Source organism: Balaenoptera borealis (assembly GCF_965194805.1).
Source record: "Balaenoptera borealis genome assembly, chromosome: 19".
In the NCBI taxonomy this organism is placed as follows: Eukaryota; Metazoa; Chordata; class Mammalia; order Artiodactyla; family Balaenopteridae; genus Balaenoptera; species Balaenoptera borealis.
Genome location: NC_138878.1, coordinates 13,630,166 through 13,643,723, shown reverse-complemented (window position 1 = coordinate 13,643,723; position 13,558 = coordinate 13,630,166). Strand labels below are relative to the sequence as shown.

At 42.4% G+C, this 13,558-nt stretch overlaps 1 protein-coding gene across 3 annotated transcripts in view; it reads left to right on the top strand.

Moving 5' to 3' along the window:
* The window catches only part of PHLPP2 (PH domain and leucine rich repeat protein phosphatase 2), a 77,162-nt gene extending 63,848 nt beyond the window's left edge, over positions 1–13,314 (top strand). For all 3 annotated transcript variants that reach the window (XM_082369778.1, XM_082369777.1, XM_082369776.1), the window contains 6 exons: positions 1,892–2,054; positions 2,261–2,391; positions 3,535–3,645; positions 4,483–4,677; positions 6,130–6,361; positions 8,538–13,314. In XM_082369778.1, the coding sequence (XP_082225904.1) occupies positions 1,892–2,054; positions 2,261–2,391; positions 3,535–3,645; positions 4,483–4,677; positions 6,130–6,361; positions 8,538–9,692 (1,987 nt within the window). In that variant the 3' untranslated portion in view covers positions 9,693–13,314. The remainder of the gene's footprint in view (positions 1–1,891; positions 2,055–2,260; positions 2,392–3,534; positions 3,646–4,482; positions 4,678–6,129; positions 6,362–8,537) is intronic.
* The last annotated feature ends 244 nt before the right edge of the window (positions 13,315–13,558 follow it).

The window sequence follows — 13,558 nt, the reverse complement described above, 5'->3', positions numbered from 1 at the left end:
GTGCTCAGTAAGACACTGAATGAGATACAGATGCTGCGTTTCTATCTGTAAGTCAGAGGATCCAAGTAGGGAATCGTGTAAGAGAAAAGCGTGAAATTTGGACATGGGAATATTTAAAAAATATATTATTAAGTAAAAAAAAAAAAGCAAGTTATTAAACAATACATATGATAAGCATCATGTTTTAATTAGAAACATAGAGTTTCATGCATTAAAAAGGCCAAGACTACTCTCCACCAAATTGTCATCAGAGATTAAATCTGGTTGTGGGATTAAAAGTTCTTTTTTTTATGTTTATCTTTATTTTTCAATTTTTTTCAGTGAGTATTACTATTGTAATAAGAAAACAATTTTAACTTACTGAGCTTAATTATTACAAAGTATTTATCAATTTTCTAGCAATGAAAATTATCAATATTTATGATATATGAAAAGGGCAGGATATAAATCTCATGTAAAATCTACATATGAAAAATTTAGCAGGAAATTCAGCAAAATGAAAATAGAAATTTTTTCAGATTGGTATTATTGTTGATTTATTTTCTTTATTTTCTAAACTTTCTATGTTACAGCAGTTTATTATTTTTACAGTGTTCAAAATTGGTAGATAAGGAGAAATCAGAGCAATTTGTAATAATCTGATAAAGGTGTTAGGCCGTCTTAAGATGTTTTGCTTACTGTGTAGAAAACTTTGCTTACTGGAGGGACAGTGTGAATCGCCTGCATCACAGTCCTTAGCACAGCGCTGTATGTATTCCAGGCACTTGATAAATGTTTACTGAAGGTGGATTATGTTATGAATAACTGTAGAAATTTATTATTATTATTTTTTAAATTTATTTTATTTATTTAGTTTTGGCTGTGTTGGGTCTTTGTTGCTGCGCGAGGGCTTTCCCTAGCTGCGGCGAGCGGGGGCTACTCTCTGTTGCGGTGTGTGGGCTTCTCATTGCAGTGGCTTCTCTTGTTGCGGAGCACGGGTTCTAGGCGCGCGGGCTCAGTAATTGTGGCGCACAGGCTTAGTTGCTCTGGGGCATGTGGGATCTTCCCAAACCAGGGCTTGAACGCGTGTCCCCTGCACTAGCAGGAGGACTCTGTACCACTGTGCCACCAGGGAAGACCCTAGAAATTTAAAACTAAAAGGAGGGAATTCTCTGGTGGTCCAGTGCTAAAGAATCCGCCTTCCAATGCAGGGAACGCGGGTTCGATCCCTGGTCGGGGAACTAGGATCCCACATGCCTCGGGGCAACTAAGCCCTCGCACCTCAGTTAGAGAGCCCGCGTGCCACAAACTACAGAGCCCACGCTCTCTGGAGCCCACGCACCACAACTAGAGAGAAGCCCACGCACCACAACAAAGAGCCTGCACACCACAACAAAGATCCCGCGTGCCGCAACTAAGACCCAAAGCAGCCAAGAATTAAATAAATTAATTAAATTTTAAAAAATAAATTAAAAATAAATAAATAAAACTAAAAGCAATCTTAGTGATGATTTAGTACAACTTCTTTATTTTATAGCCAAGGCTATTGATGTCCGCTGACACTAATCTACCCAGTATTTTGCAACTAGTTAGGGGCAAAGCAAGTACTGTAACTGGTTGACCAACCCTAGGCTGATGCCAATTCAGCCACTTCCTAGAAGTCAGATAATAGGAAGATGTTGTGCCCTAAAGATCCAGCAGCTGCAGTAGAAGCGGTTCAGCCCTTGAAATGCACTGAGAGGGAGGAGATGAGGCTGAGGCTCGGCGGGAGTGTTTGTTCACCCTAGTGGCTGTTTCATTCTGGCTGGTCACTGGGCAGCGGGTCGGTCACCTCTGTACTCTGGCAGCTGTGGAACTTGTTTGGCAGCTGCTCATTTGGGTGCAGTATGGTATTTTGGTGTTTCCTTTTCAGCAAACTAAATAAATTGGAGCAATTGGAGGAACTGAACCTAAGTGGCAACAAGCTTAAAACCATCCCCACGACCATCGCAAACTGCAAAAGGCTGCACACTCTGGTGGCGCACTCCAACCACATTAGCATTTTCCCGGAAATACTGCAGTTGCCTCAGATACAGGTACTTCTGTGTGCTGGAATGATGTCTGGGGGGGATGGGAGGAGTGTGACTGAGGTGGTTCTCTTATCATAAGGAAGAAGAAAGTGGCAGTTTGGGATCACAGTATATTTAATTGACTTCTGGGAAGAAATTAAATTCCCTTTGAGGATATAGTAGGAGATTGACCCTTAGGGAGTTAAGAATTAATCCCTCTGTTTTCCTCTCAGTTTGTAGACCTAAGTTGCAACGACTTGACCGAAATCCTGATTCCAGAGGCTCTGCCTGCTACTTTACAAGACCTGGACCTAACTGGAAATACAAATCTGGTTCTGGAACACAAGACACTAGACACATTTAGGTAGGAAGACTTATGAAGTTGAATCCACATGTGCTGTAACTCCCACCAGCCTTGTGTGGTTCTTCTTAAGGACTGTGGAGACCTCAGTTCATTAAAGGAGTAGAATGAATTAGATCATAAAGCCCCTTGGTTCTTGTCTTTGAGTCAGTTTTTGATGGGTGGTCTGTCCAGCAGTCAGCCCATAGATATTTGAACTCAACATCGTGGGTACTGCTCAGCCGCACCCCAGTATCTTTACAGGGCAGGTGTGGGGCTGCACCCCACAGGCCTGCAAGCCCTGTACTTGCCCAACCTCAAGACCAAAGAAAGAGCCCAGAGTCAGCAACAGAGACATCATGTTTTAATGGGTAGGGGGATCTTACATGTCTGAAGCAAGGTCCCGGAGCAACACTCCACCGTGTGCAGTATCTGGTGGGCAGGACATGGTAGTGTCTTTACTACTGGGGGAGAGGGAGGTTACCAGTTATAGAGGGAGGTTGGCTCATCAGTTACCTGGGAAACGAGCAGAGGCACGCCCCCTCGCCACCCCTTTGATAAACTCTCATAGTAGAGAGAGTTCTGATCTAAAGATGAGAACAATCACTAGCTGGGGCCGAGTGAAGTGGGGGTGGGGAGGTAGGTATGCAGGCATTTACCGATTGGGCTCTGTGATTCAGAGGGAAGGTCAGTCAGGCGAGTAGGGTGTGGGTGAGGCAGGCACTGGTTGGGCAGGGTCGTACAGAGAGCAAGAGAACAGCCATCCTGAGTGGTCTGATTATACAGTAGGCATAGGTAATTTAGGTGGCACAAATCACATTACATTACATCTAAGACAATGCAAGCTCATTCATTGTACCAAGACTTCACTGTATCAAAATACTTAAGTAGATGGTTGAAACTTAAAAATCTTTGTTGTGCTTAGTTTTTCATTGAAATGAACAGCATCGATTATAACAAAATTGGCCCCTAATTCTTCCTCCTACCCCTTTCCTTTCTCTCTCTTCTTGGCCAGTGGGTCAGCATACTACTTTCTTTGGTCTCTCTGGAAATTAGTCTTGGTCTGTCAACAGATTATTTTATAAAAACGTAAATTACTGTTGGGATAGCTTCTGTAAAGTACAGAAGTATATATGGTTTAAACTTCCCTTCCTCCACTTCCCGCAGCCATATCACCACCCTGAAAATTGATCAGAAACCTTTGCCAACCACTGATTCTACAGTTACATCAACCTTCTGGAGCCACGGACTGGCTGAGATGGCAGGGCAGAGAAACAAGTGAGTATCATGGCCATGGAGACTGCAAAAGTTCCCCTGACATCTGGGAAAGGATCTGGTGCTGAAAGCTAGGCCATGTTGTTCTCCTGTTGGACATAAACAAATCACAGAATGCCAGCATCAGATAAGATTCCTCTGAAACCGTGAACCAGTAAGACAAAACAAGATGAATGTGCAGTCCACAAAACACCCACACCCCATCTCATGACTAAGATGGGTGACTGCTACTTTCTTTATCAATCACAGCTTTGTCCCCATGCTAATCTTTCCCTGTAGATAAGATTTATTGAGGTACCCAACCATAGAATAGCCCTGCTTTCTGACAGCACCCAATCTAGTATGATCCCCCACTTTGTTAGATCTTCCCCAAAACGACCCAGGCAGACCCAAATCCTGTACTAGATTTTTTCCAGTACCCTCTTATATACCCCAGAGTCCCATGGTGTGCTTTCTCTTGTTGCAAGGCATAATAAACTCAACTTCTGCAGCCACAGGTATGTTGTGCACCTGGGGGAGTCTTTGGCTGAAGGGTGTTGATACTAGTGCTTAATCACTACGAAGAGAAAACATCTAATTTTCCCAGCCTTCCACAGCATTGCAGAGCTAATATGTATTGCCCCTGAATGTGGCTGAATTCCCCCTTTTCTTATGACATCAACTCTTTAAGATGCTGCTTACTTATCTTCTGTAACACTTTTTTCATGTGTAGATTAGGATTTACTACTACTCTTCTCCACCTTCAATCAATACTTAACTTTTTTAAGGAAGGCTCCCTGGAGAAGAATGCTTTACCACTGACTTTCTTCGTTGTTTGTCTTTCTCCTGTTTCTGTGATAGGCTATGTGTATCTGCTCTAGCTGTGGATAACTTTGCAGAGGGCGTGGGAGCTGTGTATGGCATGTTTGATGGGGACCGAAATGAGGAGCTCCCTCGCCTACTCCAGTGTACCATGGCAGATGTGCTTTTGGAAGAGGTACAGCAGTCAACAAATGACACAGTTTTCATGGCTCACACCTTCTTGGTATCTCACAGGTAAGCAGGTGGGTTGAATAATTCCTAACTTGGCCCTGCTTGTGGAGAATAAATCTCACTAAGCCAGAAGGTCAGGGTCTCAATGATAAGTACAGGGGCAAGGTGAGATCTTGCTCTTTGTTCTGTGACCATTCTCTCCATCAGCATGGAATGTGGGGACGTGGGCTCTTTAAAGAGCCTGTGGAGGCATCTGTTTTCTCTGTTGAAACCGAAGGCTGCTGAGAATTTGGAAAGCCCAGAAATCACGCGCAAAAGGTTGTGTATGTGTGTGTGCGCATTTCGGGGAAGGAAGGTGGTGATCCTTTATCAGATTCTCCAAAGTGCCAGTGACCTACAAAAGGTTAAGCACTCATCAGATTCTTGTGTTTAAAATACTTATTTATTGGGGATTTACCAACTAATCTCACTGAAGTCTAAGCCACTTAAGGGCAAAAACCCTATAAACCAAACTGTTGAAAATCTCTTAGTGGCTAATAGAGCATCTTGCACATCAGGTGGGCTGCATAAAGGGTACATACGACTGAGAGGGTGTACCTTTGTATAATCAAGGTTGAAATGGAACAACCTGGAGCCCGAGGTGGTTTTATCTGTCATTATAACACAAAGATGTTGGGAAAGGAGTCTATTTTTCAGTAATAGAATCGAGCCTAGGGACTTGGCAAAATAAAGGGTGTGGGAAAGGAAACTCAGTTTATGAAGCACTTCCCAAGAGCTGGGCACTGTACCAAGCATTTTTCATACTGTATCTTTAATTTTCAAAACAAGCCGTGGAGGTGCGTATTTTAATCAGAAAAATTTCTCGGAGCATCAACTTGCTGAGGATCTATAGCCCATAAATGGCAGAGCTGGAATTTGAAACCAGATCTTTCTGATAGCATCTGCTCTGTACTTAGCATTATGTACCAAGCGCTGAGGGGGATGGATGCCATGTGTATGGGAGAAATACAAGGAAAATTATGGGCCTTCCTTCAGGGAACTTACAGCCTAAGTAAGTGGTTCACAAAGTGTTGTTCTAGGACGAGCAGCCTCAGCATCACCGGAAGCTTATTGGAATATAGATTATTGGGCCAGCCCCTTACCCACTGACTCAGAAACTCTGCGGGTGGGCCCGGAGTTGTCTTTAACAAGCCCTTCGGGTGTTTCTGATTTGCTACCGTTGGAAGGCACTGAATTAGGTCATTGTAATCTATGATCAGACAAGCAGAAGCAACAGAGAAAGCCGCACCTTGTCTCCTCTACCCCGACCCTTTTGGTAAAATTTCTCAGCTAAGAGGAGAAGGCAAGGCTGCCTTCACCATCCTCACCCATATCAAGAGACTGCCTTCAGACGGAGGAGGGTGAAGCGGCTTCGCTGTCACACGGCAAAAACATGAGGGAGTCACGGACATGAAGGACCGCTGCTTTCTTCTAAAACTAGCTGCCATGTTTTCATTTTCTTTTCTTTCTCAACAGGAAATTAGGAATGGCTGGCCAGAAGCTGGGCTCTTCTGCTCTCCTTTGTTATATCCGCCCTGACACTGCCGATCCAACAAGTAGCTTTAGCTTGACTGTGGCCAACGTTGGCACGTGCCAAGCAGTCCTGTGCCGAAGTGGGAAGCCAGTGCCCCTGTCTAAAGTCTTCAGCCTGGAACAGGACCCGGAGGAGGCCCAGAGGGTGAAGGACCAAAAGGCCATCATAACAGAGGTAAGTCTTGCTCTCCACCGGTCATGTCTGCTCCCCGAATCTAATGAATGCTGTTCTGCCTAGAACAGTGAAGGTTCATTTTCTTCCTATCAAGCCCTGTAAATTGTATCCAGTCCTGAAAATAGTAATAAAAGAAAATCTAATGAGCAGCTAATGACTAGCAGAAAGAAAAAGCAAATTAATTAGAAATGAAAAATCCTAATTTGTGGTCCTTTAGACTTATATATAGCATGTAAAATAAATGTAAATGTCCTCCTTAATTTTCATCTGGTTTGTTATTCCAAACAGAAGAAAAAAAAGTTTTGTAGTTTGACATCCCTGTTCTGAAATGAAAAGTTTCACAGTATTTTTCCTTTTTATATTGTATATGGCTTAGTATACTCTGGTATTGTTTTTTTAATAAAGAAGCATCAGTATCTCTATAACTTTTCTCCCTTTTCATAAGTTAGCATAACGTTTTTGCTTTCAAAAAGACTTTAGCAATTACATGTGAACATTGTTTACTGCAAAGCAGAATTTTGTTCAGATCTTTTCCCCATTTTTAATTGAATTATTTGTTTCTTTATTGTTGAGTTCTTTGCGTATTTTGGATACAAGTCCTTGTCCGAAATGTTTTGCAAATATTTTCTCCCGGTCTGTGGCTTGTCTTTCATTCTTTTAACAGTGTCTTTTGCAGAGCAGAAGTTTCTAGTTTAATGAAGTCCCACTTACCAATTTTCTTCTTTCATGGGTCATGCTTTTGGTGTTGTATCTAAAAACTCATTGCCAAACCCAGAGTCACTTAGATTTTCTTCTGTGTTATCTTCTAGAAGTTTCATCTTTTACATTTAGGTCTGTGTTTTATTTTGAATTAATTTTTGTGAAAGGTGTAAGCTGCTCCGTGTCTAGGTTTTTTTTCTTTTTTGGCATGTGGATGTCCAGTTGTCACAGCACCGTGTTTTGAAATAGACTGTCCTTTCTTCACTGAATTGCCTTGGCTCCTTTGTCAAAGATCAGTCAACTATATGTGTGGGTCCACTTCTAGGCTGTCTGTTCTGTCAGAATTCTGTAATAAGGACTATAAAAGATTCCATCCAAGGAAGCACAAAACCAAAAAAGTATCATTATAATGTGGTTGATGCTATGGGGATTCTGGAAATTTGGTCTTCGGAGAGTCTTTCAGTCAAAACAAACGAAAGATGAAAGATAACTTTTTGCTTGATTAGTCTATTACAGAATTTAGATAATGTTCAGATTTTTCTTAGGGAGTCCTAGACAAGTAGGAAACATTTTTATAACTACAGACATTTATTGTTTTCTTGTTATTTGCTACGCATTGTACTTTCACTGTTTTGTCTAAGCTTCACAATAACCCCCATGAAAGAAGTGCTTTTATTTTCATTTTACAGGTGAGGAAAATAAGATTATAAATTTCGAGAGTTTGTGACAAATTCTGATAAATGAGGCAGGATTTTCACCCAAAGAATGACTGCAACTATGAAATTAGTATATTGAGTGCTTTAGCAGTTTTGTTTGGTTTTATCTTGAGAAGAAATCAATATGAAGCATGTGGCAGATAAACATTCCCAGCCTGCAACCAGGGTTATTCCTTTTCCTCTGAGTTTAGAATTACATCGTTCTTGGTACAGCCATTACAGAGTAGGTAAATTATGCCACAGATTTCAGACTTTAGGCATTATTCGGTGCTTTAGCTATAAAAATTCTCTTAGCCATTTAGTATCTTCAGTCCCAACTCTGCCTTTAAATGAGAAGTCATATTTAGTGACCCATCTGAGTTTTGGCCCCTCCAAGAATACTAGTGATGGGGAATTGATAGTTTTGCGTATTGTTTTCCTAACAGATGTTTCTCTATTTAAGAACATGCTGAGGCCTATACTTCATGTTAGAGCAAATATCTTTTGAGACGGAGGTGCCTTTTAACCACTTAATTTTAATTGGTTTTAACTCAGTCCTCTGAACTATTTGCAGAATAATACCCATTTGATATTTTGTCCTTTTAGAATTCTATACATTTATTTTCCGTAAGTCCACTTAAAATTGCACAGATCCTAGGAAGAACCACATAACATGTCAATTCTGTTTTATTGTAGAGCCCTAAGCATCGTGATCTAGAGAGATATAAAATTCTGTGTCGTTGTTGCTTGTTTCTCAGAGTCTGCATTCTGCTTGTCTCTAGGACAACAAAGTGAACGGGGTGACCTGCTGTACCCGGCTGCTGGGCTGTACATACCTCTACCCTTGGATCCTCCCCAGGCCCCACATATCTTCCACTCCACTCACCATTCAGGATGAGTTGCTGATTCTGGGAAACAAAGCATTGTGGGAACACTTGTCATACACAGAAGCAGTCAACGCAGTATGCCGTGTACAAGACCCATTAGCGGCTGCCAAGAAGCTGTGCACATTAGCGCAGAGCTATGGTTGTCAGGACAACGTGGGTGCGATGGTGGTTTATTTGAACGTTGGTGAGGAAGGCTGCACTTGTGAAATGAATGGGCTCACCCTCCCAGGTCCTGTGGGATTTGCTTCAACCGCCGTCATCAAGGACCCGCCCAAGCCGACCACTCCTTCCTCCAGTAGTGGTGTCGCCTCTGAGTTCAGCAGCGAGATGTCCACTTCCGAGGTGAGCAGTGAGGTGGGATCCACTGCTTCTGACGAACATAACACTGTTGGCCTGGATGCTGGCTTGCTTTCGAGGCCAGAGAGGCGCTGCAGCCTCCACCCAACGCCCACATCAGGGGTGTTTCAGCGCCAGCCTTCTTGTGCGACTTTCTCCAGTAACCAGTCTGACAACGGCCTGGACAGTGATGACGACCAGCCCGTTGAAGGGGTCATGACAAACGGCAGCAAGGTGGAAGTAGAGGTAGATATCCACTGCTGTAGGGGGAGGCAGCTTGAGAACTCTCCCGCTCTCAGGGAGAATTCTCCTACCCCGTGCCTCGAGGAACGTGCTAGAGGATTAGCTTTTGGGATCCGAAGACAGAACAGTGTGAATAGTGGCATCCTTCTGCCAGTGAGCAAAGACAAGACGGAGTTACAGAAGTCTCCCTCCACTTCCTGTCTCTACGGAAAGAAACTCTCCAACGGCTCGATTGTGCCCCTGGAAGACAGCCTGAACCTCATCGAGGTGGCCACGGAAGCACCCAGGAAGAAAACTGGCTATTTTGCTGCCCCCGCTCAGCTGGAGCCAGAGGACCAGTTTGTTGTACCTCGTGACCTCGAAGAAGAAGTGAAGGAACAAATGAAACACCACCAGGAAAGCAGGCCTGAGCCTGAGCCCAGCCAAGAGGGTCGGACCGAGCTCGCAGAGGAGTTTGACACGGCGCTGTAGTCCTCCCCTGGGGGCCACGGCGCTGGGAAGGCTGTGAGGCGTGGGGTAGGGCACCCTGCCAGGGGCACTCTGCCTCTGCATTTCTAAACCACAGATGAGAGGGGGGTAGAACTCGGAGCCAGAAATGGTGAGAGCTGTCAGGGTCTTGCTCTGGATAAGCTAGTAAACACCATCAGTGTTAAGTTTCACATTTAACCTGCATTGGGACCCCCAGGGCTACTGGGGAGCAGGCAGGCATTGCCCTGTACCAGTCCTACCACCTGCCATTAACCCTTTCTCTCCTAGGATAATTTTGAGAATTTGCCTGCCTGGGCAGGAAAGGGACTATTTCTGTGGAGGAAATAACTGAAGATTGATTCCCTTTACTGATTGCTGCTGTTGGATCTCTGTGACAGAGAAATCACCTTATATCTCAACCTGACGGGATGCAACGTGACTAGTCACATGGCTTTTCCTTCTTCTCTACGAGAATACAGCCTATCAAAATGATGTTTATTGGAAATATAGAACCAATCAAACAGATAATTTATGTATGTGATGTAGTGAGAGCACTTTTCATTGACTGTGAACTTTTTATTTTTGAATCTGCACTCGAGCCAGTCTTCTTAGAGGCCGCCCAGCGCCTTTGTCCACAGGCAGGATGATCGTCGGGTGTTGGAGCCGGCTATGAGGGTACTAGGAAGGGCCCTGGGAAATGGATTTAACTGTTGGATGTCAGACTGTGAAAGTTCCTGAGAAACAGGGGAGTAGGACCTTCTTTTGGGGATGAAGATGGGGAAGGAGTGAGGACTAAGACTACTTCCCCCCAAATCACAGAAAGAGAATAACTCCTTGACAGATGTGACACCTGCTGGGAATCTCCCAGCAGGTCACAAGAGAGGCATTTGGGGATTGGCCTCTTTCCATAACACGTGACGGAGATGGCAGTCAGCCTCCTAGCACGTAGGGCCAAGGCTGCTGCCGCTCACATGCAAGTAACCTTGAGTTACAGATGACTCTGAACAGACTGAGGCCGAACGAGCACAGATGGGTGGATGGAGCTTCCAGGTTAGGCAGGTTCCTTCTCTTACTCTAGAGCAGGGAGATGGTTTTCTAAAACATCAGGAGTGAGTTGAGGCTTCACCTCTTAATGTGTAACAGAGTCTTCTTCTGAAAACGCTTATCTGTCTCACATGGTTTCACAGTACTGGGCTCAATTTCTGAAAGACTTAATTGAGAAAATCCTAAGCTGACAGAAAACGTGGTTTACTGATTTTTTTTGCACATTCCATGTAACCCTTGCAAAATGCAGTTCCTTCCATAATTCTGTTCGGTTGCCTTTTCTATTAGAAGATTTACTTAGGAAAATTAATTCCTCTTTATTCCTGTGAAGTTTTGACGTTGCTTAATGTTACCCAGTGGGGAATGTGCTTTGAATTTTTAGAATACTTTCACAATTAAAAAGCAAATAGAGTGGAACCATTTTTGTTTCATGAGAAACAAAATGTTAAAGATAAGGTTAATCTATACATATATTTGTCATTTTTTTTTTTTGGGCAGGGGAAAGTTTTGTTAAAGCAGTGGTAGAAAACCAGATGACCACTCCACAAATGGTTATGTATCCTCATCTTCTCAGAGGCCCCGTACCCATGTGTGTGTGTCAGTGGGGTACACTCTTGCGGGAGGGTTCCATACCAATGGCTGTCTAGTGTTCAACCCATCAAGGATCTGAATTTGAGTCCCCAAATTATCAGGAACACAACTTTTCTGTGTCAAACTACTGGTTAGCTACTGCAAAATTTTAGAACTCAGGTCTTGATTTGAAGTGGGGAACATAGTGGTTCATGCAAAATTCAGGTGCTGTAAGAAAGATGGGAACAGTAGTGTGTTGCCGCCTTATTTTTTAATAGAAAAATGGGGGGGAATGAAAATGAAGGGAAAAACCCAAGATGATAGTGTTGGAAATTATTTTGGGAATATACCACTTCAATAGTATAGTCTTTTAAAAATTATCCTTAAAAAAAAAAAAATTATCCTTTATCTGTGAACCTTTTCTTGTCTTTGTTTCACACCCTACTAATTGGAACCGCCACAAAACCCAGTTATGAAATGACTTTACTAAAAGTAAATGTATTTACTTTTTAGTCAGAAGGACCCTAAAGTTCCAAATGTTCTTTTATGTGGTAGATTTATGTTCAGGAAATGTTAGGTTGTATGAAAACCTTTAATATAGGCTACACCAAAACTGACTACTCTTTTTTGTAACTTCCTTTGATTCATTTCCCTCTATAATTGCTCTTTGTTAAAACAGGGGATGAAAAGGCCATAGCCCATCACCAAAAATACACAGAACTCTTTGACCTATGAAGTCATTTACAGTTATTGTGTGATCTGATTAGGTTGTCAGGTGGTGAAAGCCAGTAATCTGTCTCCAGGTGAATGTAATCTACTTCCCAGGACTTCACCCAGAGGATGTGTTCCCCAGGTGGGCAGAGGCCCGTTGATCTCTAGCCCAGAGATCCCGGCCTCTGCATGATTCTCAGGTCCTTGTGCGTACCTCCCACTTAATAGAGACATTTAAGAGAATTTCTGAAAGAACATCACTCCTGCTTAATGGGAGCAGTCCAGGAGTCCCATGGAAGAAAGAAAAATACACAAGTCTTGGCAGCCATGGTATTTTTATTTTTATCCAAATGGATTGAAAATACATTTGAAAATTTGAACGCTAGTATGTCATAAATCTACCGTGCTACCATAGAGTCATTGAATTACCACTCCTCATTACAAGAGAGGGCTTTATTATACTACTGTAGAGTGTATGTGTGCAATAAGTTGATGAATTCATTTTCCTGGTGTATAGAAGAACCAACACAAGCAGCTTGGTAATCATTGGGTGCTATTTTCTAGGAGATGGAGCCGGTGAGGTTTGGCTGATCTACTGAATATCAAATGATGCCCTTCTTTCCATGTAGGCTTTCAGCAAAAGCAGGTACTTGGAAGCCACAGGCTCACCTTCTCTATCTACTCAATAATTACTAATGAAGAGACCTCCATAAGGGAGCACTTGGCTGTTATTGATAAATGTACCAATTATTAAATAGTCTCCAAGCCATTCAGTGATGTCCTCTGCATCACTATAGAACTGTCTTGTGTCACTTTTTACTTCCCTCTGGGTGGGGACTTTCAGACTCCCCCAATCATGGAGGCAAGTTAATCTTTCTCTCCAGTTAGTGACTTTTGCCCCATAGTTGGGTAAGCACTTCCTGGGTTGAGAAAAGCAGCTACAGTAAATCCTGCTCTGTTTCCCTCATTTGATGATCATTCAATCACACATAAGCTCCTTCGAAATTTCATGCACTTCTCCCAGAAGCTATAGGGTTTTCTCTCACTGTTGCCAGTGGATGTCATCCAGACAGTGAGTTCATATCTTATGGTTTTGTGCAATCATTGTCATATTGTAGTCCTAAGACTCATTATAGTGTATTTTTGATATTTTTGAAATGTGTTAAATTTTTTAATTCAATAATATGAGCCAGAGCATGTTGCAGCAAATCTATTGTTTGTAAAAAAAATAATAAATAACAATAACAATAATAATAAATAAAATAAAATGGAGTATCTTTTTCATGGCTTTGTTTTAAAATGGAGTACCTGTTATTTTATAAGTACTTTATTTTAGCACGAAACTGTAATTTTCTCTAACTTGTGTGTGAAATTAGTTTCTTAACCAAAAGCACCTTTAGGATTTTTCTGCTTTTTCTTGTTGTAGGGGAAGATAACAAATGAAACCACATTCCATAACACTCTATGAAGCTATGAGTTAAGGCAAGAATAAATATTTTTGATCACCATTTAAGCTGAAATAGCAATAAAGACTTTTCACATTA